Here is a 26,277-nt window from a genome sequence, read left to right on the forward strand (position 1 = left end):
GTTGCCCCCAAAGCAGCTCTCAGCTACACAAAGTATAGCTGAGAGCGCATCCTGTGCGGATGCTAATGGGGATTGGCCTGTTAAGGCAGCGTTTTTCAACCGCTGTTCCGCGGCACACTAGTGTGCCGCGGGATGTTGCCTGGTGTGCCGTGCGAGGATCCCCAACCTGTGGTCCGCGGGACGCAGGACTGTCCTCTTCCCCCCCCCCCCCCTTCCGTCCCCGCGGCCGCCCCTGTTATTACCTTTGCAGCGGCCGCTCTCCCCTCTCCAGCGCATGTATTTATTCAAGCAGCGTATCTCCCGGCTGCTCTGTGCGTGATGCGCAGGAAGCAGGGCTCGGTTACCATAGTAACGGCGATACATATCGCCGCTACAGGAAGCCGCTGCCCTGTTTCTTGCCGCATCACACAGAGCAGCCGGGAGATACGCTGCTTGAATAAATACACGCGCCGGAGAGGGGAGAGCAGCCGCTTTTAAGGTAAGAACAGCGGCGGGGACGGGCGAGGGGCACCACCTACCCATACTGGCTATCCTGGGGCACTATACTGGCTATCCTGGGGCACTATACTGACTATCCTGGGGCACTATACTGGCTATACTGGGGCACTATTCTGGCTATACTGGGGCACTATTCTGGCTACACTGGGGCACTATACTGGCTACACTGGGGCACTATACTGGCTATACTGGGGCACTATACTAGCTATACTGGGGCACTATACTGGCTGTGCTGGGGCACTATACTGGGGCACTATACTGGCTATACTGGGGCACTATACTGGCTATCCTGGGGCACTATACTGGCTATCCTGGGGCACTATACTGGCTATCCTGGGGCACTATATTGGGGAGCTATCCTGGGGCGCTATACTGGGGTACTATACTGGGGCACTATACTAGCTATACTGGGGCACTATACTGGCTATACTGGGGCACTATTCTGGCTATACTGGGGCACTATACTAGCTATACTGGGGCACTATACTAGCTATACTGGGGCACTATTCTGGCTATACTGGGGCACTATACTAGCTATACTGAGGCAACTAAACTCCCTATACTGGGAAAGGAATAGAGATGCGAGCAAACAGTTCGCCAGCTAATCTCTATGTGCCTGTACTACTGCCGGGTCACTATGACCCGTAGTAGTACAGCTGCGCTGGGCCGGCGGTGCGTGTTTTTGATCGCGCATCTGTTGCCGGGCACTCTGCGCATGAGCGTGATGTCACTCATGACGTCACGCACATGCGTAGAAAGTGCCCGGCCCAGCGCAGTCGTACTACTACAGGTCATAGCGACCCGGAAGTAGTACAGGGTGAGGGGTTCGCTAGCGAACGGTTCACAAACCGTTCGACGACATCCCTTTTACAGAACCAATGGGGAGCCTGGGAGGGAAATTTAAAGATGCTTTTTGCTCTCAGCTATACTTAGTATAGCTGGGAGCGCATCCTATGCAGATGCTAATACTGCCGCCGGCTTCCGCTGTCCTCTCCACCTGCCCACACCTGTCACCCACACCCATGGGTGCAAGAATGAATGTGGGTGATAGGTGTGGGAGGCAGGGAGGACAGCGTGAGCCGGCGGCGGTATTAGCATCCGCATAGGATACGGGGGCAATGTGTGTGGTGGCTAGAGATGGCCCGAACGGTTCGACCGCAAACTTATTCGCACAAACTTCGGTGGATCGCGTTTGCGGTGAACCTCGAACTATATGCGAGTTCGACCCGCCCCCTATACTACATCATTAGGGTCAACTTTGACCCTCTACATTACAGTCAGCAGACACAGGGTAGCCAATCAGGCTATATTCCCTCCTGGAGACCCCCCCCCCCTTATAAAACGTAGGCAGCGTCAGCCTTTTCACTCACTTGTGGGGCTGCTGTAATTAGAGAAGGGAGAGAACCTGCTGACATAGGGAAAGCTTAGTTAGGCTCTTGTGTTAGGCTTGTTAGCTTGCTCCTTCTTGCTGATACTTATTGCAAAAAAAAAGCCCTCCTCATCCTCAATAGCTCTTTTGAGAGCTAATGTTGTTCTTGTGATCTATTTTTTTTTCTGTGTCTCCCACAGACACTTGTGTTGCATATACAGCCGTCAGTCGCAGCTGCTGGACCTTGGCCCCTTGGTAATTCCTACTGTATCATTGCCAGGCCCAGCACATTCAGTGACTACCTGTGTGTGTAACAGCTGCACATTTGTAATACCAATCACTGCATACCCACCTGTTCAGTGCACCTACCTTCCTACGTGAGCGCAAGCAGTGTTATATACCAGTCAGTAGCTGCACCTGTTCACGGTACCGGTGTGTGTGACAGCTGTACATTTGTAATACCAATCACTGCATACCCACCTGTTCAGTGCACCTACCTACGTGAGCGCAAGCAGTGTTATATACCAGTCAGCCGCTGCACATGTTCACGGTACCGGTGTGTGTGACAGCTGTACATTTGTAATACCAATCACTGCATATCCACCTGTTCAGTGCACCTACATACCTACGTCAGTGCACGCAGTGTTATATACCAGTCACTGCACCTGTGTGTGTGACAGCTGCACATTTGTAATACTAGTCATTGCATAATTGTTCACAGTACCTGTGTGACCACACACTGTGTAATATACCAGTCCGTGCATACCAGTTAACTGCATCTGTGTGACAGCTGCACATTGTATAGTAATACTAGCCACTGCATACCTTTTACTGCACCTGTGTGGCTGCACATTGTATTAGTCAAGTCAGTGCATATCTTTAACTTCACATCCCCCCCCCATATAGACAAAACAACAGGCAGAGGCAGGGCCAGAGGCAGACCCAGAGGCAGGCCACCCGGCAGGTTTGTTCAAGGTCATGCTGACGTGAATTTGTGAGTTTGGTCTGTCAGTGTGAAGCAGTACACTAATTACACTACCTGATTGATGTATACACATGCAAGATGTTTTAAAGCACTTTAGGCCTTCAATTTAGCATGCAAAGTGATTTCTGCCCTTAAAACGCTGCTGTGTGTCAAATCCAGATTTTTTTCCCCGGGACTTTTGGGCTTGGCCGCCACTCTCCCATGGAGCCCCCCATACCAAGGACCATGCGGGCTGGTATAGTTCAGGTTGCGAAGCCCCAGCCCCCTGAGCCACTTTAACCCAAGGGGTTAAAGAGGCTCAAGGGGGGACCCCACGTCATTTTTTTTTCAGATTTCCCACACTCAGCACATAATTTTTATTTATTTTTTTAAATATTGTTTCCCGCTGTCTTTTTAACACATCCTGCAAATTTGGTGTTGCTAGGATGTAAGGGGCCTTTGCTATTAACTGCTAAAGTCGGCGCAAATGGTTTCCCTAAGAACTGTCATTTACGCATTTAAATGTATACTATTTTCCTTTGGAATTTTAAAATCGATTTTCTCAAAAAGCATAAGGTCTTTTTGAAAAAAAAAAAAATCCTATTGTTCTCACTGTTCTTTATAGCATTCCCATGCAAATTTAGGGGGGATTTGCTATTAACCGCTAAAATCGGCAGCGGTTGAAACATTTCCCACACTCAGAACAAGATCTTTAAAATTTAATTTCTCAAAAACTATAAGGTCTCTTTGAAAAAAAAAAAATTCCTCCGACAGTCACGGTCTCTATTTACATACCCTGCAAATTTGGTGTTTCTACTATGTAAGGGGGTTTTGCTATTAACCGCTAAAGTCGGCGGCCATTCACCTGCCATTAAAGTCTATGGTCCCCGCTGCGATCAGTCTGTTCGTGAACTTTTACGAAAATTTGCGTTCGAGGTTCGCAAACCCAAAATCTGAGGTTCGAGCCATCACTAATGGCGATAATATTTTATCTGTGAATAAAGGTGTATTTTTTCCATTTAGTACATTTTAATACTATATCAATAATTAGGAGCCTTTATTTGCAAAACTAACAGTAATATACCCTCATGACAAACATATTAAAAAGTCCATAAAGTAACTACCGGTATGCAATTTTTTTTTAAATGGTGTCTTATTTAATTTTTTTTACAGGTGTTTTATTTTGCTAACTATAGTGTAGGAGTGTAAGAGGTTAAAATTAATTAAAAAAAAATTATTTGAGTGCATTTTTACTTTTTGGCAACAAGATGGCACCACACTTATTTCTAAGTGTACCCGTTTACTTTCACTTTGTTAATGAATGTTGACGTCTCGCTAACGACAGCTTTCATTCATCACAATACATTGCACTGTGATTGGGTTTGGGAACAAGCCGTTCCCATTCACTGACCACAGAATGGCGGGATTGTGACGGAAACGAACGGCAGCAGCGTGGAGACCGGGAACAGCGAGGTAAACATACAAATTTGCATTTCTACGCTCCTGGTGCTGAGGTAAAAGTCCATAGGGATGTAGATATGCATAACAGCGGTTAGGAACCAGTTAAAATGCACTAGAATGTATATATCTTGTGAAATTTTAAAAAGTAACTGTTCCCCTGTAAACAGGGTATACTTATGTTTAAATCTGTACCAACATTTACCATACTTTTCGGACTATAAGACACACTTTTTCTTCCCCAAAAGTGGGGAGAAAAAGTCTCCGCGTCTTATAGCCTGAATGTATGCCAGTGAACATGAATGTCAGCGCAGTGTGCCGGCAAGCCCTTACATAGCCGTAGCTACAAGTCCCTGCCTAGCCCTCAGGCCCCAGCCATGATCCACCTCTATCCTGGTGCCCTCCATCCTCCTCCTGGCCAACAGCAAAACAGACTCTGAGCCCGCCTGAGGTGCTGTTGGGGCTTCAGTGATTGGTGCAGGACAGCACCCATCACGCTACAGCGCTCGCCCCTTGACATGCAGGCTTTGTTGAGCCCATCCGAGGTGCTGTCAGCACCTATCACAGTGCAGGCTTAAGTAGCTCCAGTGGTTGGTGCAGGACAACGCCAATCATACTACAGCGGTCGCACCCTGACATGCTTTGTTGAGCCCACCCGAGGTGCTGTCAGGGCTCCAGTGATTGGTGCAGGACAGCACCAATCATGTCAGAGCTCCTGCTACAGGCAGAGCTGGAAGCAGCATGGCAGCCTCTCTGATCCCTGACTCTATCCCACAGAGCAGGTGCTGCTGGTGGCTGTGGAAGCTACAGCAGTGTGGGGAAAGCCTGGCTGTGCAGAGTGTATGCACAGCAGACTTCAGCCCACAGTGACAACCTGTAGTAGCCAACTGACGAGGGCTCCAGCAAACACTGCCACCACACTGCATCAGCATGATTACCAGCCAACTTAAGTGCAAATCAGTGGCCACTGGATGTTGTCTGTCAGACATGGCAGAGAAGCAATTCCAAGTCAAGAGGAGCGGAGGGGAAGCGTGAGAGCTTCTTAGGCTCCTAAGTCATTTTGCAGTATGATTTGCCTTTATATGATAGACAAATTGGGGGCAAAGGTCCCTAAGATGCCCCTGCACTATAGATGCACCTAGGTTTAGTTATTTTTCTTTCCTGATTTCTTTTCCTCTAAACCTGGGTGCATTTTATAGTTCCGGAGCATCTTATAGTCTGAAAAATACGGTAGCTTGCTACATTAGTGGAAAGCAGTACTTTGTGTTTTTTAATACCATGTGTGTGGAGAGTTTATAGGTAGCATCTTCAAAATAACCACTTTATTTACTAAATAATTTTTCCTGTCCTCACTGTGTATGGATGATGGGTACACTTAAATACTTGTACATTATTCTAAAACTGGGTGGGAAGGCTTGGGGGCTTCTGTGATGTTCTGTGATGCAGGAGTGGGCAATTCTTCATTGTAGACAGACAAACTGTAATGTCACAATCTTTGTTCTCTGAAGTCTCTACAGTCTCAGCATTTAGATCAGTTAGAGGCACACATCATGAACCTGCCTTCTGCTCCCTGTGTTTAGGGTCTCTGAAGGGATCTTGATACATGTAGAAATACTGTATAATTGCCATACAGAATTACTGAAACAGGGAGGACTTTAAACAGGGAACAGGAGGGACCTTGAAGGCAATTAACAACATGAGGATTGTGAGTAGTAGGTAGTCTAGCCCACCATCTTTTTAATTTGAAAGACTTAGCATACTTCAGGTGTGCTGAATGTCATAAATGTGAAACACTTTGCTGACAGCTGAAAGCTGTTAAAATTCAAAGAGATACAGGGTGAGACTTCATGCATATGAGGTAATTTATACGCAAAATGTTGCAAAACCTAGTGCAAAGTATCGCTCATATCCTTTAATTTTTGTGATACAGAAGATAAAAGTACACCTTAAAATATGAGATATAACTGGCAATGACGGCACATACAAGTTTAAGTGTATCAGGCCTTTACAAAATGCTCATTGGGGAGGTTTATGAAGTCTCTTGCACAACACAAAATGCAAAACTGAAACAGCAGGTGACCGGTTTACTGTGATAAAACTCATAAATGTCACTCTTCGTCCTTCACTGTGGTGGAACAAGAAGTTACCTTCACTACTTTTTCAAGTGCGCGCCTGCGATTGACTAAATTCTTTACAAATCTATTCCTGATGTTCACAACATCTGTGTGTCCCGTATGAACAATGGTCACAGAGAAACCAGCATGCTTTTACATACGTTATGTGATATCTGGCATCTGATTCCACTTCCCTTATACAGTGAAGTTCCATTATCACTATATATTTGCTATAAAACCTATACCTTGGATAGAGTTTCCCATTTCAATTGGCAGCCAGTTATGAATATCCAAAATGGATGCAAGAATAAGATGCACTGCCTATGTAGCCTGGATGGATATTTTACTCCTCTGCAGTTTGCAGTAAAAACTGCTCTAGTATATTCCTATTCCTGAGTAATTTTCTGCACAGAGCTGGAACCACACCTACACTAGTTGAGGGACTGACAGTAAGTCTGATCCGCACAATTCCAGTGTCTTAAAGGACATCCGAGGTGAAAATTAACTGATGAGAAAAACAATTGCATCTATCCTCCTACTAGTAAAAATAACTTTTTTAGACATCCCACAGTTTCATATTTAAATCTAGTTTTTAAGTTTTTACTGTTTTATTGTCTCTACTCAATGACAACTTCATTGAAGTATGCCAGAGCTAAAATCTATTAATTATTGACCTTTTTTATCTCTTTTCAGCTCTCAGAAGCCATTTTCTGACAGAAAAGTGTTTTATGGCTGTAATTACTTATCAGTGAGCGTTACGCTAAAGTCTGACCCAGTCCAGACCCAGACAGAAACTGTAACTTGCATACCTGATATTTAACGCTTTCAGGCAAAGAAAGAAAGGAACACAGCATACTTATTTTTGTGCTTGGCACTGTACATACACATGTCTATCTCATCACGTCACGTCACCTCAGTTGTCCTTTAAGATAACTGTGGCATAAATAAAACATGCACTTAACCAATGTAAGCAAATAAAAACACCATTTACTATTAGTCCTAGTAATGTGTATGGCTGCATCAAAGGTATCACCAGTTTCTCAACAAAGAGTGAGTTTAGCTTTAATGCCCCCCTCCCAGACACAAATATTTCACTATAAGGCTCCCTGCACACTGCAAATCCGTTTTCCGATTCAGTTTCCGATTCCGATTTTCCCTAAATACATTCAACAGAAAAATGGATCAAAAAATGCAGCATGCAGTAAAGATTAAAAATCGGAATCGGATGTAAAAACCGATTAAAAAGCGGAATCGGAATCGCATGCAGTGTGCAGGGAGCCTAACTGTGTAGGCACTCTGCTGCAGTTTTTTTGGTCTGTCTATAAGCTCCTTGATTAACTGATGTTAAATAATCACTCTTAAAATACAGGCGCCCAGACACTGGCCACTTCCTGTTTAAGACTGCCAGTGTTTTAAGCTGCAACCTTCCCCGAGAGAGAGATTTAGTTGGTGTCCTATCCTCTTGCACTTTGTACAGAACCAGGATGCAATCCATATAGCAACAGCGTCGTCCCACCTACATAGTTTGAAAACTCACTCTACTCTGCAGCTTAAAATTATGTGGTCAAAATTTCAAGACTGGGTGCTTAGCTGTACAAGCCTCATTCACACATAAAAGTAGCATTTTGCGTTATTGGATGGTATTAATAGATCCGTGTCTAGATAGGGATATGTTAAAGCACCCTCTCCTGCAAGGTAGGCTGAGACAGTGTGTAGAGAGTAGATCGTAGTGGTTACTGCTCAGTCCTGGATGATACTTTACGCTACCAGTCAAAAGAAAGAGGAACTGAGGTGGACGGAGGTGGGTGCATCACTTGTGGACTAAAGCTACATACACATTGGTGTAGTGGATAGCACTCTTGCCTTGGTTGGCCCTAGACAACAATAGACATATGACTACGTTAATGATTACATAGTGGGCTCCTCTAAGGGGCAGGACATTTGCAGGGGACTGGTAGAAGCCTCAGGTAAGTGAAACTTAAAATAAAAAAAACAAACCACTGAAGATCTACGGTACTTTAAAACCCCACCACACACATTACTTACCTGAAATAACATGATGAGATAAACAAACACATAGCACTATATCTACTAAGAAATTATCATAAATCCCTTTGTTTTCCAGTACAGCAAGAGTTAAAAAATTTGAGATGCTATCTATGCAAAAGAGCTGGTCTTGTTCACAAATGTTCAAGTTCAGTCCAGTTTCTTGAACTGTGACTAGAAACCAAAACAGAGGAGAAACCGTGAGATAAGGATTCTAATGAGATTTTACTGCAGAAAGTTCAAAGGGTCATTAGTTCTATATCTTTTTCAGCTAAACAAAGCAGAGTGTGGATTCTAAACTGCTGCAGTGACAGGCTGATGCAATATTAAAAATAAGATTATAAAACTGAAAGTAAAATAAGACAATTTTCTATACAGGTAGTCCCCAGTTAACTATTAACCTGAATCTGTTCTTAAGTCAGAACACTCTGCTATCTTTGTCCCCTGTACCTCATCTATGCCCACCTGTGCCTCCAGTGTCCCCCACAGTGTCACATCTGCCCTCTGTACCTGCTTATACAAGTTTAAAAACATTTTTTCTTAGAATTTTTTAAAATAGATTTTCTCAAAAACTAAAAGTCCAATTTGAAAAAAACAAATGTTATTTGTTCCCATGGAAACACATGCCGTTCGTATCGGCTGATCATTCGTAAGTCGGGGACTACCTGTACTACTAATGTTCTATATATCATTCATACCACACATACAGTTCATTATCTCATAAGTTTATTTTCACTTCAGGTTCACTTGCAAAAAAATAAATAGTGTATAAGAAAATATAGCAACAAGTTTGAACTTGAGAGAAGTAAAAGCTCTTACCAAGTCTTCTGCAGTAACAGGTTGCCCTTTCTTGTCACTGGCTATCACCATTCTTCCTAGTCTCTCTTTCATATCATGCAGGCTGTCAGTCAGGGCAAGTATGGCCATAATTTCACTTGCAACTGCGATGTCGAACTGTGTCTAGAACAGACCATTAAAAAAAAACAAAAAACGATTGCAGTCATCCATTCCCAAGCCAATAATAAATAACAGGACTAGTGCTAACCAGCCAAAAAATTGAGTCAGATCCTAACACCTTTTGCTGTATTGTACAGGTGGGTGCACTGCTTGGCATTATTCTTGGGAACAAACAAATATAAAACAGCACAGAGAAAAGGGTGGGGGAACAGAGTTTTTGTCTTTTTTTAGACCGACTTTAGTAGACCTTTCATGATTTTATTATTAGATTGTGGACATTAAGCACTTGGACACCTCAGAGGAAATGTGCTGGCAGTGGTACAAGTACATATTGATACCCCAAGCTCTTTTATAATTATGTAGGCTAGTGTGCTTCACAATCTAACGGTCCATAAACACATCTATTTTTTACCTGCAGATGACTGGCCAATTTTGCCACCTCCATGTAGTATGAGAACATGCCTACACAGTTTTTTCATACTTTGGTGACGTGGTGGACAGCGCTCTTGCCTTGCAACGCTGGGTCTCCGGTTCGAATCACAGCCAGGTCAACATTTGCAAGGAGTTTGTATGTTCTCCCCATGTCTGTGTGGGTTTCCTTCAGGTACTCCGGTTTCCTCCCACATCCCAATAACATACAGATAAGTTAATTGGCTTCCCCCTAAAATTGGTCCTAGACTATGGGCTGGTGCACACCAGAGCATTTCTGAAGCATTTTTTAAAATGCTTGCAGGGGGAAAACCGCTTGGCTAATGAAAGTGAATGGGATGGCGCAGACCAGAGTGGTTAGTTTTTCCCCCAAACGCAAACTCCTGTCCTGCAGCATTTTTTAGATTTCTGAGGCGTTTCTGCCTCAATGTTAAGTATAGGAAAGTGGAAAACCGCTCTGAAAAACGCTAGATCAGAGCGGTTTTCCTAGCGTTTTTGTTACAGAAGCTGTTCAGTAACATGCCTAGAATCGCTCTGAAAATCTGCTTCAAAAACCTCTAGCGTTTTGTGGATCTGCTAGAGGTTTTGGGAGTGCACTGGCCCTAAGGTACATACACTACACAATACATACATAGACAAATGAGTATGGTAGGGACTAGATTGCGAGTCCCTCTAAAGGGACAGTTAGTGACAAGACAATATACTCTGTACAGCGCTGCGGAAGATGTCAGCGCTATATAAATACTAAATAATAATAATAATAGTATTCAAAATCTGTTGGCCCTTATACTACATGGCAGTGGTACAATTGGTCAGTCATCTGCAGATTAAAATTGAATGTGTGTATGGAGCCTAAGGCTGTTCTTATAATCCCTCTTCAGTCCTGTGACACAGCAATGAAGAAATGAGTATTCTTAAACAACTATACTATGAGGAGTTTCTTTAGCATGTGGTGTGAAAGAATACACGGTATGCTAGTCATTCATACTCAGAGGACTGTGGGATACGCAATCTCAATACTCCCACAGAACAGTGTATATCCTGGCTTTATATAAAAGAAATTCGATTGCAATAACAGATTTTTGCTGTACATTTTGTCAGTCATAATAAAAAAAAAAATCCGCTGCCTGTTTACTTCTCTATCATAATTACAATGTGGAGTTCACACATCATTCTTGAGGATATAATGAAACCAGAAATACCACAAAATACATAGCAGGAATGGCATTAAAAGCACAAAGAATGAGAGTCAACCCTCCGCTAGTTATGAGAATATTGGTTTATGCCAATTGCTAGTACCTGGCGGGTACAGCCCTTTTCTGTGCTTGCCTGTCCAACCGTGATTTTCCTGAGAAATCTGTCATTTGTGTCCACCACTATGAGAAAAACAAAAAGAAAGACACTGCAAATTACAAAGATGCATACACATACATGAGAATACAAGATGTAAACCTCACAAATAATACCATAAGAAATAACGTCAACATCAAAGGACACTCGAGGTGAAAATAAACCAGTGAAATAAACAATTGTTTCTATCCTTCTCCTAAAAATAAGAAGTTTTAAATCAGGATGATACCATTTATTGGCTAACTAAAAATGAATAAAATAAGCAAGCTTTCGGCCTTGCAGCCTTCGTCAGGCTTACATCCTGTTAGTTTGCAAACTGGTGGTACAGACAGCTTATATACATGCAACATCAAAAGGGAAAACAGATATTTTTTTCAAGCATAAATACATGTCATTAAGATGCCTTAATTCACACAGACCATCGACCTGGGGTTAGAGGTTGTAAGCCAAGATAATAATCCTTGTTTACTCCCTGCTCACATACCTGGGAGTTGGACTGACACAGAGGTATCGTAAATTCTTAGTTCACAAGTTCAGCTATAATGGCTGAGAAAAGTTCAAATGTCATCAGTCTCATACCAATATAGAAAGTTGTTGTCCTTATTCAAACCATTCTGCACAGCCTTGAACCAATTTATAAATTTTGTTTCTGCTATTAATCGATCATTTGACGTTTTGAAGCCACCCTTCAGGGCAGTGACACGAAGATCATCCATGCTGTGTCCGTTGGACCGAAAGTGTGTAGCAACTGGGAGCCCAGATTTGGTATCTTTAATAGTGTGCCTGTGTCCATTCATACGTTTGCGCAGAGTTTGTCCAGTTTCTCCCACGTACATAACATTGGGGCATTTAGCACACATGATCAGATACACCAGATTGGTGGAACCACAGGAAAATGTACCTTGTACTCTGTACTCCTGTTGTGAACCTGGTATCGTTACCCTGTCAGTGGAGTAAATGTGTCCGCAGGTCCCACATATTTTTTGTCGGCAGGGTGATGTTCCGTTTTGTTGAGGCCTATTCAAAGAACTCCTGACAATCATCTGTTTTAGATTGTGTGGTTGCCGATATGACAAGAGTGGAGGTTTAGGGAATATCGTTCTCAGTCTGTGATCCTTGTGTAATATGGGATGTAGTTCCTTAGCAATCCTCCTTAAGATTTCCAGGTGTGGGTTGTAGGTGACAACCAAAGGGACACGTTCCTCTTTTTGGTTCTGCTTATATTTCAGGAGTTCAGTCCTGGGGATGTTGCTGGCTTTCCTGATTTGGGCCTCAGCCATAGGACGACTGTAACCTTGTTTAATGAAAGTGTTCTTAAGGCGATCCAGGTGCTTGTCTCTGTCCATCCTGTCAGAACAAATCCGGTTGTACCTTATCGCTTGGCTGTAAATTATAGAGTTCTTAATGTGCTTAGGATGAAAACTGTCATATCTCAGGTATGTGGGACGGTCTGTAGGTTTGCGATACACAGAGGTTTGTATGTTGTTACCCCTGATGTATATGGTGGTGTCAAGAAAGTTAATCTCTGTGTGAGAGTAGGTAAGTTTCAATTTGATTGTAGGATGGAAGGCATTAAAGTTCCTGTGGAACTGGAGAAGATCATCCTCACTTGCGGACCAGATGATTAAAATATCATCAATGAAGCGGAAGTAGGCCATGGGTTTTATGCCACATGTATTGAGGTATTCCTCTTCGATTTTGGCCATGAAGAGATTTGCATACTGTGGTGCGAATCGCGAACCCATTGCCACGCCCATCTGCTGTAAATAGAGGTCCTGTCCAAAAGTGAAATAATTATGAGTGAGAATGAATTTGATCAGTCCAGCAATAGGCTTTACAGGTATGCCCTGACCCTGAAGATATTTACGGCAGGCCGCAATACCATCATCATGGGGAATGTTCGTGTACAGGGACTCCACATCCATCGTGGCCAGTATGGTTCCCTCAGGTACTGGGCCGATGGCTGTCAGTTTGTTCAGGAGGTGGGTGGTATCCTGTATGTAGCTGGGTCTTTTACAGACAAGAGGTTTCAAGATGTTTTCCAGCCACCCTGAGATGTTCTCTGTAAAAGTTCCGCTCCCTGTGATTATGGGCCTGCCTGGGTTTCCCTCTTTGTGTATCTTGGGAAGCATGTAAAAGCAGGCTGTTCTAGGCTCTTCAGGGATAAGGGTCCTTACATGTAGTCTGATGTTTGCAGGCAATCTGTTAACCATCCTATTGAGTGCCATCCTGTAGCCTTTTGTGGGGTCCCCCTGTAATTTGGCATAGTGAGCGGTGTTGGATAATTGTCTTTGTGCCTCCTGGATGTAGTCACTGGTGTTCATTATGACTATGGCACCACCTTTATCCGCTGGTTTAATAATAATGTCCTTATTCTCCTTAAGGGATCTGATGGCCTGTCGCTCCTGTGGTGTTACGTTCTGGGCCAGTGTCTTTCTTTTACTCAGGATCCTGTCAGAGATTCTGCGTCTGAATTTGTTGATGTATTTATCCAGGGTCGGGTTTTCTCCTTCTTTGGGGGTCCATCTTTTTTTCTTCTTTTTAGATCTGGTGCGTTTTGGTCCATTATCCATTGTATCACAGGCTTCCTTATCATGGTAGTGTTCCTTGAGTCGCAGCTTTCTGAAAAATTCCTCCATATATCCACAAAGTGCAATCCTGTCTATGGGTCTCGCAGGGCAGCATGACAGGCCTTTGGAAAGTACTGACATTTCAGCTTCAGTAACCTGATAAGTGGAAAGATTCATTACACCTGTGGGTTGCTCTTTTTCTGCTTCTTGTGCATCCAGGCGTCCACTCTTAATTCTAAGTCTCTGAAGTTTTTTCTTTTTGTTGTTAATTAGGAATCTCTGTAGTTTCCTATAGAAAATCTGTAGTTTATCCCATGCTCCAGTGTGGTCATCATTCAGAGACAGTTTCAGGCTCTGCATCTCATCCTTTGTAATCCTCTTACGGTTATAGCAGACTCTTATAAGGTAATTCCGTATTCTCTCCGAGCTCCTCCTGCAGATTTCTTCTGCAAACCTGCTATTGTATGTATGCAGGGTGGGATTCTGTGTCCTTAGTCCTTGAGGTATAAGTTTTTCCTTTTTGCATGTAGTCAAGAAAAAGATGTCGCTGTCCAGTTGTGCAAGTTTCTTCAGGTCTTTCTTTAGTTCCAGGAAAGTGCGGTACATTGCGGTATCTTCAAGCATAGTAGTAGCAGTAGGGTATTGTACCGTGTTAGCCATCAGTAAAAGCAAGAAGTTTTAAATCAGGATGATACCATTTATTGGCTAACTAAAAATGAATAAAATAAGCAAGCTTTCGGCCTTGCAGCCTTCGTCTGGCTTATATCCTGTTAGTTTGCAAACTGTACAGACAGCTTATATACATGCAACATCAAAAGGGAAAACAGATATTTTTTTCAAGCATAAATACATGTCATTAAGATGCCTTAATTCACACAGACCATCGACCTGGGGTTAGAGGTTGTAAGCCAAGATAATAATCCTTGTTTACTCCCTGCTCACATACCTGGGAGTTGGACTGACACAGAGGTATCGTAAATTCTTAGTTCACAAGTTCAGCTATAATGGCTGAGAAAAGTTCAAATGTCATCAGTCTCATACCAATATAGAAAGTTGTTGTCCTTATTCAAACCATTCTGCACAGCCTTGAACCAATTTATAAATTTTGCTTCTCCTAAAAATGACTCTTCCAAAATTTCAGATTTCATATTTAAAAAAAATTCCAGATTTTATATTTAAATCTGTTTTTTATGTTTTACTGTTTTATTGTTGTTGCTCAATGACACCTTCATTGAAGTATGCCAGAGCTAAAATCTATGAACTATTGACCCTTTTTATCTTTCCTGCTCTCAAGCCACATACACACACTCAACAAAAGTCTTTTAAATGCACGATTATCAAACAACTTGAAGAAGTTGGACAAATTTTGTCAAGTAAAAGACATGCAAACGACAAGGCATTATCACTGATAAAAGGCGACCAACGACTGATAAGACGCAGCTCAAGTCAATCCAACTGCATTTAAAAGACTTATGTTGAGCATGTGTATGGGCCTTCAGAAGCCATTTTCTGCTCGGAAAGTGTTTTATAGTTGTAATTTTTTATCAGTGAAGGTCACACTGTAGTCTGACCCCGTCCTGACTCAGACAGGAACTGCCACTTACATACCTGATGTTTAACTCTTTCAGGCAGAGAAAGAAAAAAAAAGGAACACAGCATAGTTATGTGTGTGCTAGGCACTGTACACACACACACACGTGTCTATCTCATCATGTCACATGTTACCTCGGGTATCCTTTGACTTACACCAGCAAAAATAAAATAGTATTTGCTCCACTTCGGGTTCTCCCCACATTTGACTTTTGAGGTGTTTCTCACTACAACGGACCTTAGACTGGGACAAAGAATGGGCCACCAATGTGGTAGAGACATGACCCAAAAGGGTGGCTTACTCTAGACCACTAGGGAGTGAAGCCATAGATAACAGGGAAGCCATATGAGGGAAGGAGGGGAAAAGCACTTGACACCAGGGAACTGTGTAGGGGATGGAGTGAGGACCACTAAACACCAGGGAATTGTATAGGGGAGGGAGGGGGCATTAGGCACCAGTGTACCTTATAAGGGAGGGAGGTGGCTGCTAGACATTTAGGTTGGACCGCTATTAGCTCACAATTTTGGCCCGTTTTGTATTTGAGCTTGACAGCCCTTGTATAAGCAGCAAGTCTTTTTCTGTGCAAATTCGATGTCCTAGTTTTTGCACTTTAACAAATGGTGCAAACCCCATGTAACGTTTGAGTTTCAAGAAACAAATTAATACAGAAAAGGCAAACGGTGAATACTTGCAAGGTACTGTTCTGTATATATACTGGCTTTCTTCTCGGTGTGGAAAACAACTTCTGCACCAAAAATATCACAGCACATTACCTATTGTAAACCCAATACACTTTCCAGTCATATTAAAGTGTTTTTTTTCTTCTTTTCTTTAATTAAGTACACATACCTCTGTTCCAGGTAACTGTAGATGGGTCAATATCAAGGCGTACAAATCTGCTGATCTCTTCTGCAGTCAGTGATCCTGGGTCAGTCTTGTTAATACATAGTCTCTAAATAGAAAAATATATAAATATCAACAAAAAAATAAAATAAACACATTTGGCATTGTAGGAAACTCTACAGGTAGTGGTCCCAGACTTCTAAGGGCCTGTACACACTGAAAAACGCAGGCAAAAACGCAAGCGCATGCATTTTTAAAGTGCCTGTAGTTTTAAAAACGCATGCGCTTTTGCCTGCGTTTTTTGTGCGTTTGCGTTTTTCTTGTAATTGCTGATTGGCTAAAGAATCCTTTGTTTTTTTTCTATTTTACATTTCAACAGGAATCAGGAGATTGCAGAGTCTTCTGGGATACTGACTTCTGAAAAACGCAGGCAAAAACGCAAGCGCATGCGTTTTTAATGCGTTTTTCATGCGCTGCGCTTAAAAAAGCGCAGCAGGCACTGCGTTTGCGTTTTTTTTTAAACGCATGGCACCAGTGTGTACAAGTCATCACGATTTTCATTCTTTTTCAAAAGACCTTGCGTTTTTAAAAACGCATGCGTTTTTAAAAACGCAACGCAAGCGCAGCAGTGTGTACAGGCCCTAAGTGTGGTTTATTGTTTAATTCAAAATGTTGTAGAACACAAAACTGAACTCCAACTTTAGCTTAAGAATTACTCAAGTTTTAAACAGTGCCGAACAAAACTTTCCTTCCGAACGCCACTGTATGCTATACCCTCAGCCCACTCAAATGTTATTCAGCCCCACTATGTGCTCCCCCACCTTCCGCTATAATTGACTCTGCGTCCACTCACCTTTCCTAACTACCTTCATCTTCTGACCTGTGCAGTGCCTAAGAAGCACCAATGTATTCGTTCTTATTTACAAATAAATGGTGTAGCAATGGCACTCATTTGACAAAGCATGAAGGATCCAATAATGAAGGATCCAATAAGAAAGCTTAGTAATGTACATGACAAGAATAAATCAGAGTATAACAGAACAAACCAGACTGACCAAGTTCCGTTTAGTTTGTGGAGAGAGACGCAGGAAAAGTAGATCTCTCTTACAGGAATCAGTATACAAAGACCTCAGATCAACAATTGACCCGTCAGCTTAGAAAGGTGCAAAGAAAAATATTTATATGCACCAGTTTCTAGAAATAATCGGTTTTAAGCACTGAGAACAACATATTTCTTGCAAGATCTACAATAGTTTACATAGCAAAAGACTTGTAAGGCAGCTTCTGCTTAAATCAAGAACAGGAAACATCTAATCAAAATCTTTTTATCGCGGCACAAGTTCCCTCGCATCATTTACCATCAGATGGGTGAGGAGCGAAAGGTTAATGCAAATTTGTCTAGAACTTTCTGGCTTTAACAATGAGCTTGGTTTAAGTGCTGAATAAATGAAAGCTCTTGTGCATGTCTAGTATTTCCTATGCTCTTGAGTTCACTGGGTAAAATAAACACAGTCCATGCAATGCGTGGTTCATTGGAAAAGATAGAAGGATTCCATAGCACACCTCACACATAGAACCTGTGGGACTTTCTACCAGCAATGTTTTCTCTACGGATTAGATAGAGTGGCATTTCACAGGGAATGCATCAACTTCCAGCCTGCAGGTGATTAATCCTTCCCCTACTCAGGAAGAAGGGGTGAGGGGGCAAAGCATCTTCCTTATGTATTGTAACCCTCTTTATTTAACACATTCCATGTGTGAAAACAAATACACTTACAATACTGGTGAACCACCAGTCAGTGTCAAGTACTGTACTGCTCTTTAAGATTTGAGATTTCTGCTGTTTGCTTTAAATGACACCACTTCTGCATAATAACTTTTGCTAAAAGTAATTGTATTGATAAAATGCCTCTGAACTGGCATCTTTAACAAGTCAGTAATTTATCCTGTGCCACAACCAGCGTCAGTGGCCAGAGAAATGTGACATACAAATTCTATAATTTTAAATGACCCTGGACCTTCAGATCCAACACTTATCTATCGGAATGCTACTGTGATGGGCAGGCTTACTAGCCAATAGAGTTCCTGAAGTGGGAGTGGCAGGGTCAATCAAATTTGTGAAGATTTTTTTTTTTTGCAAGTCAAGATACCACAGATTTCAGGTACTTATATGATATGACTAGAGGGTGGTACAAACTGTGAGCATATTTCTGTCATTATTATAAACTCAAGGCGGAAGGAAAATACACTATCCTTCTCCTCCTAGACCTCTCATCAGCATTCGACACTGTTGATCACTCCCTGCTACTCCAGTCCCTGCAATCTGTGGGTATCCAAGACCGTGCCCTAGCATGGTTTTCCTCCTATCTCTCAAATCGCTCCTTCAAGACCTCCTTCAATGGTTCCTCCTCAACCTCCTTCCCACTTTCAGTTGGGGTCCCCCAAGGCTCTGTTCTTGGTCCCCTGCTGTTCTCCATTTACACCGTCTCCATCGGAAAACTCATCTCCTCTCTGGGTTTCAACTATCACCTATATGCAGATGACACCCAGATTTACCTCCATACCACTGACCTCTCCACCACCACCATGGAGAAGGTATCCTCTGGTCTCTCAGCTATTTCATCGTGGATGTCTGCCAGGTTCCTAAAATTAAACCTGGATAAGACTGAACTCCTAATCTTCCCGCCCCGTGCTGCTTCACCCCCCACTGACCTCTATGTCACTGTCAATGGCACAATCATTCATCCAACCACACAAGCCCGCTGCCTGGGTGTCACCCTAGACTCGGCCCTCTCCTTCACCTCCCACATCCAAACCGTAGCTAGAGCCTGCTATTTCCACTTACGCAACATCTCCAAGATCCGGCCTTTCCTGACCCCAGACACTACCAAACTCCTTGTCCATGCCCTCATCATCTCCCGCCTGGACTACTGCAACTCCCTCTTGTCAGGCCTTCCTCAAAACCGCATCGCCCCCCTAAAATCCATCATGAATGCAGCAGCCAGACTCCTCTACTCCTCCCACCGCTCTGTCTCCACAACTCCCCTACGCACATCCCTTCATTGGCTCCCAATTCACTTCAGAATCAGCTTCAAGATCCTATGTTTGGCATACAAATCCATACACAAGTCCTGCCCAACCTACATCTCTGACCTGGTCAGCAGATATACACCTGGCCGCCCACTTCGCTCCTCCAACGACCTCCTCTTAACCACCCCACGCATCTCGCACTCCCATGCCAGACTGCAGGACTTCACTAGAGCTGCCCCTATCCTGTGGAACTCTCTCCCACTGCCCATCAGGCTCGCTCCCACCTTCAACACCTTCAAAAAAAGCACTCAAAACTCACTTTTTCAAGGAGGCCTACATCAACTCAACACTACCCTAATCCTTTCTGCCAATAACTTCTTGATGCACCCCCTCCTTTTGTGTCAACAGCCTCTCCCTCTAGATTGTAAGCCTTTGGCAGGGCCCTCTCCCCTTGTGTATCATACTTGACTGTGTGCACTTTACCCAGAATTTGGAACTGGTAATTTTTTACCACTACCATTCCAGTTTATGATCTGGCATTGTACTATTATCTGCATTGTGTTGTGTATCTTATTGCTATTACCTGTATTGTTGTATCTATGGTCTGTTACCTGTATTCTGTCAACCCTGTTGTCATTGTCTGTAATCCTATTTATTGTACAGCGCTGTGTAATATGTTGGCGCTATATAAATCTAATAAATAATAATAATAATTTTCCTATACTTGGCCTACAGTATATTATTTATACCCTGATTGTGTTACCTTTACCGCCTCCATGTTTTTTTTACATTTTTTATGTAATTGCATTGTACCAATGAAATAAATTATGTAATTCATTCAACTCTGCTCTAGTGCAGCCTTTGTGCAGACTCTCTGCACTTTTTTTTACTAGTACTATTTATTTTGCTAAGCATCATTTATTTTTCAGCCAGCACAGGCACAGATATGGATAGCAACAGGCGTTTCAAGCATCCATGCACCCTTTATGAAACTAACCCAGCGGGATCATATGAAATCTATGCAAGGCTGAAGACAGCTCCCTTTAGCATACTTGGAAAGCAAAAGAAACCCTAGCCATATCATCTTGATTATGTCCGATTGTTAACAATGGACATGTGCTTACAATATATACATTAGCATTTACAAGATGCAAACATAAATTGGCATGCAGAGACAACTGCTGCTATGAATATGGCTTTCTCAAGTGCCGAACATTTGTCAGTAACAGAATGTTAGCAAGGTCAGGATGAGTGGATAATTAAATCCACACCACAAAAATATTTTACTTTTCATGTCCCCAGTTAAAATGAACTGCCAGTCAGACCACAACACACCCATGTCCTGTGTAAACAAGAAGGATCCCATATGATGGCTCAGTCAAAATAAAATATGTTTGCAACTGATCCACTGCCACCTAGTGGAAATTAATGAAATTACCCCTATAAGTCAAAGATTTCAATACCGTACTAGCTTCACAAGGATATTTGATTATTATTGGACTAACTTGATCCATCATTATGTAAACGATGTTGTGCATGACCGAAGAACACTCAGCATTTGATTAATGAGGAAGAAAGGTAAATAGTCAAGGAACTCCATTCAGACATTTGGAGTCAGGCAGATGACTGTAGCCTCTAGAGAAATCGTTAAAACTGTAAAACCATAATGCTTTCATTACACAGCACTCCACCACCACTGCTAAACAGTCATCATGACAAAGCATATGCTTTTTAAGAAGCACTCATACTGCTAATAGAGAGATAATTACAACAAAAATATTGGTCAATAAAGATCTGATAGTATCCTTATTCAGTGTCTTAAACTTTTAAACCATAATTTGCTTACTGAAATTCTTATACAATAAGTAAATACTTTAACCGCACTGTAACGAACCCTAGAATAGCACAGTTGTTTAAAACACAAGCAGACCAGAAGCACATACATGAACTAGGCTTCACATTGACTACATGAGTTTTTGCAACACGGAACATACTTTTTGCATTAGAAGAAGGGAGAACCCAGAAAACACAGGAGCCAATAGTGCAATATGTCACGAACTGGGAACACAGTTTGTGTAAAGCAGATTCTTGCCGGTCATGCTCCTGGTTTTTGGGAGGGACTGAACTAAAAGGAGTTGTGTATAATGATAGGATAAAGGTGGACCCAAACAATTATAGAATTAAATCAAACAGGTTAAAAAAGTAGAGGAAGTGTCAAGACTTACATCTCCTGAAGAACAATAGTCAATATGACTTTGCATCAATATGAAGATTTCTTAATACAAGAATAAGGTATGGCAATGCATTTTGCAGGCTTTAGCTGCTTCCTCAGGTCAGTATTAGCCACAATCCTCCCCTGCAAGGAGATGCTTATATCCTTTATTTTTAGCCACACTGAATTTTGTTGTGGGTTTTACTGATCTGAGGAAGCAAGTAAAGCCTGGCAATCGTGTTTTCATACCCTTTTCTTGTACTATACAGTGGAGGAAATAATTATTTGACCCCTCACTGATTTTGTAAGTTTGTCCAATGACAAAGAAATGAAAAGTCTCAAAATAAGCCTACCATTGAAATGATACTGTTCTAACAGTGGCAGATAGCACATCAAAAGGAAAATCGAAAAAATAACCTTCAATAAAAGATAGCAACTGATTTGCATTTCATTGAGTGAAATAAGTTTTTGAACCCTCTAACAATAAAAGACTTAATACTTAGTGGAAAAACCCTTGTTTGCAAGCACAGAGGTCAAACGTTTCTTGTAATTGATGACCAAGTTTGCACACATTTTAGGAGGAATGTTGGTCCACTCCTCTTTGCAGATCATCTCTAAATCCCTAAGGTTTCGAGGCTGTCTCTGTACAACTCTGAGCTTGAGCTCCCTCCATAGGTTTTCTATTGGATTAAGGTCCGGAGACTGACTAGGCCACTCCATGACCTTAATGTGCTTCTTCTTGAGCCACTCCTTTGTTGCCTTTGCTGTATGTTTTGGGTCATTGTCGTGCTGGAACACCCATCCACAACCCATTTTCAGTTTCCTGGCAGAGGGAAGGAGGTTGTCGTTCAGGATTTCACGATACATGGCTCCGTCCATTTTCCCGTTAATGCGATTAAGTTGTCCTGTGCCCTTAGCAGAAAAACACCCCCAAACCAAAATGTTTCCACCCCCATGCTTGACGGTGGGGCCGGTGTTTTGGGGGTCATAGGCAGCATTTTTCTTCCTCCAAACACAGTGAGTTGAGTTAATGCCAAAGAGCTCTATTTTGGTCTCATCAGACCACAGCACCTCCCAGTTACTCACAGAATCATTCAGGTGTTCATTGGCAAACTTCAGACGGGCCTGCACATGTGCTATCTTGAGCAGGGGGACCTTGCGAGCCCTGCAGGATTTTAATCCATTGCGGTGTAATGTGTTTCCAATGGTTTTCTTGGTGACTGGGGTCCCTGCTAATTTGAGGTCATTCACTAACTCCTCCCGTGTAGTTCTAGGATGCTTTTTCACCTTTCTCAGAACCATTGACACCCCACGAGTTGAGATCTTGCGTGGAGCCCCAGAGCGAGGTCGATTGATGGTCATTTTGTGCTCCTTTCATTTTCGAACAATCGCACCAACAGTTGTCACCTTCTCTCCCAGCTTCTTGCTAATGGTTTTGTAGCCCATCCCAGCCTTGTGCAGGTCTACAATTTTGTCTCTGACATCCTTGGACAGCTCTTTGGTCTTTCCCATGTTGGAGAGTTTGGAGTCTGCTTGATTGATTGATTGATTCTGTGGACAGGTGTCTTTTATACAGGTGACTAGTTAAGACAGGTGTCCTTAATGAGGGTGACTAATTGAGTAGAAGTGTCTAACTACTCTGTGGGAGCCAGAACTCTTAATGGTTGGTAGGGGTTCAAAAACTTATTTCATTCACTCAATGAAATGCAAATCAGTTGCTATCTTATTTAAGGTTATTTTTTCGATTTTCCTTTTGATGTGCTATCTGCCACTGTTAAAATAAACCTACCATTGAAATGATACTGTTCTGAGATTTTTCATTTCTTTGTCATTGGACAAACTTACAAAATCAGTGAGGGGTCAAATAATTATTTCCTCCACTGTAAATCTTCAGGCCGCTTGCACACTGGTTGACTTGCATAGTGGATTTAATGCAATGCAGCAGAAGTGTCCAAATTGCTGCAATGCCATTGCAAAATCTGCAGCGCATTACTGCATGAACTGTGCCTACCCCACAAAAGAAGCAGTACTGCAAGTCAACGGGCGCGTAAGAACGACGGTAGTGCGGTGCAGCGTGGTGTGCATGCACGGACCAACGGGAATCCCAGGGACGTACTTCATGCCCAGCAGGGTGTATGTCATTGAGCGAGGGGTGGGCATATGCCTATCGCAGCACCATGGCACAAGGTTATATGAAGCCAGATTTATGCGGTGCAGTGATGTGGGGCCGCAGGCTCCCTTGCCTTGTGATCACCGTATCTTTTAGGTGTACAACCGGCCTCAAACTGATGAAAATTTATACTGGCTATTATTCTTCAGGAGACTCAAGTCTTGACACTACCGCTCTTTTTTAAGCCGTTTTAACTCATTTTTGAACTGTTTCGGTGCCTCCACCATAAACCTATATTTTTTTGCATGCATTTTTTAGAAGGTATAGCACATGCACTTTTCCAATTAAATCACATCCAGAATATTCACTGTTACTGATTAGGTCATACCCAAATGGTGCACTTTTGAAAAACAGAGAAAAATACATCAGCCACACTCTTACAGAAGCAATTATTGCTATCTATTAATCTGGCAAGGGTTAAAAGGGCATATCCAGACCCTTTCTGTATATTTCTCCAGTCTCAAAGCTACACTATGCTTATATGAACTTCCTGAAGGTGCCCAGACGTGACAATTTTTGTGTTTTAACATTCCATTTTTCAGGTTGAAATTGATTATTTTAAGCTTTCCATTGAAGTAGGTCCCCTCATTTAGACTGAAATGCACATTTAATGAGACAGAAAGCAATTGTATCATAAAATAAAATACATTTTTTTACTGTTTGCCTGAGTATAAGAGTCGTCACTCAGACCTAATGCCAGCAGAAACAAATGAATGGCATACAACAAAGCTAAAGATCATTTTATATGTGGCAACATTGCACTGCATTTAAAACTCCAAAAACACCTTGCAAAGCAAACCAGTGAGCGGATTAGTATTGGCAGCAGAGGAGACTATAGTGTTCATCACATCCCTATTCACATGTGCTCAAACTGTAAAGGGCATTCAGATTTAGAATACAGGTGGTCCTCGGTTAACGAACGAGATAGGAACTGTAGGTTCATTCTTAACCTGAATCAGTTACTAAATCAGAACACTGTGCTCTCTCTGTCCCCTCCTCTGTCCTCCTGTGCCTCCAGTGTCCCCCCATCTGTACCCCTGTGCCATCTCTTCCCACCCCACCCAGGTTTTAATTTTGTCCCCCTTTTCCCTCAGTGTACCCCTCTGTGCCACCTCTGCCTCTACTGTGTACTTCTATAGCACCTCTGCCCCCCCTGGGTGCCTCCTTCTGTCTTAGATGATGATAATAATGTGCTAATTCTGCTAATGGAAAATGCAATTACGATTATATGTAATTACAACTTTGAAATTAAACTTATTACACGTAATGCACCCAATCTTCCAGAAGGTCTCAGCGCTGGATCACAGGTTTGCTTTAAAATTTATAAAATGTGTATGCAGAACTAAGAACTTGCTATAAAATAAAGTGTATCGCAGCAAAATGGCATATTACAGGGGTTTAAAAAACAATTATTTTAATTTTCAAATTAATTTTCTCACAAACCACAATGTATAATATACGTGAACTTATTTGCGACTGTGTGACCACACACTGTTTTATATAGCAGTCACTGCATACCTGTCACTGCATCTGTGTGATCGCATGCTGTTTTATATACCAGCAGTCAGTGCATCCATTTTCACTGCACCTGTGTAACTGCACATTGTTATACCAGCAGTCACTGCATACCTTTCACTGCACCTGTGTGACTGAACATTGTATTATACCAGCAGTCAGTGTATACCTTTCACTGCATCTGTGTGACTGCACATTGTATTAGACAAGTCAATGCCAGGGGCGGACTGAAAACTCATGGGGCCCCTGGGCAATAGGAGATTATGGGGCTCCGTACCAGTGTTGGCTCACATTCCATGTTAATTTTTACAGACTAAGATATAATAATTTACTGCCAACAGATATCTTACACTGACAAACAACCCTGCCAAAAAATGGGTGTGGTCACGCAACAGAATGTGGGCGTGGTCATGGGTGGGGCAAAATAAACATGACCTTAGCAGTAGTGTAAAAGGTCTGCCGGGGAAGTTTGAACTCTGCCATAGTGTTTCCCCCCAAAATACATGTAATCTGACAGCATTTCACCAAAAATCCATGCAATATGGCAGCGGTTCCTCCAACATACAGATAATATGGCGGCTGTTCCCCCAAAATAGACGTAATCTGGCAGCAGCCGTTCCCCCAAATACACATAGTTTGGCAGCAGTTCCCCAAAATATGCGTAATCTGGCAGCGGATCACCCAAAATACATGTAATCTGGCAGCAGTGGTTCCCCCAAAATACACATAATCTGGACGCAGCGGTTCCCCCAACATACACAATCTGGCAGCGGTTCCCCAAAAATACAAATAATCTGGCAGCTATTCCCCAACATGCACTTAATCTGGCAGCAGCGGTTCCCCAAAAATGGTTAATCTGGCAGCAGTTCCCCCAAATTAGATGTCCCCAGTAAAGGTAACCAGGTCAAAAGGTATTCCCAGTGGAAGTAACCAGGCCTATAGGTGTTGCCTGTGCAGGTATCCAGGTTTATAGGTGTCCCCAGAATAGGTAGCTAGGTCTATGGGTGTCCCCAGAATAGGTAGCTAGGTCTATGGGTGTCCCCAGAATAGGAAGCCAGGTCTATGGGTGTCCCCAGTATAGATAGCCAAGTCTATAGGTGTCCCCAGTATAGATAGCCAGATCTATTGGTCTCCCCAGTATATGTAGCCAGGTGTATAGGT

The 26,277-nt window shown here is 42.6% G+C and overlaps 1 protein-coding gene across 1 annotated transcript in view; it reads right to left on the reverse strand.

The window, feature by feature from the left end:
• Positions 1 to 26,277, reverse strand: part of MTHFD1L (methylenetetrahydrofolate dehydrogenase (NADP+ dependent) 1 like) — a 466,799-nt gene that overhangs the window by 359,345 nt on the left and 81,177 nt on the right. Inside the window, exons 12-14 of the mRNA XM_068279548.1 lie at positions 16,196 to 16,298; positions 11,135 to 11,211; positions 9,269 to 9,409 (exon numbers count right to left, since the gene is read on the reverse strand). Coding sequence (XP_068135649.1) covers positions 9,269 to 9,409; positions 11,135 to 11,211; positions 16,196 to 16,298 — 321 coding nt within the window. The remainder of the gene's footprint in view (positions 1 to 9,268; positions 9,410 to 11,134; positions 11,212 to 16,195; positions 16,299 to 26,277) is intronic.

This window comes from Hyperolius riggenbachi, chromosome 4, assembly GCF_040937935.1.
Source record: "Hyperolius riggenbachi isolate aHypRig1 chromosome 4, aHypRig1.pri, whole genome shotgun sequence".
NCBI lineage: Eukaryota > Metazoa > Chordata > Amphibia > Anura > Hyperoliidae > Hyperolius > Hyperolius riggenbachi.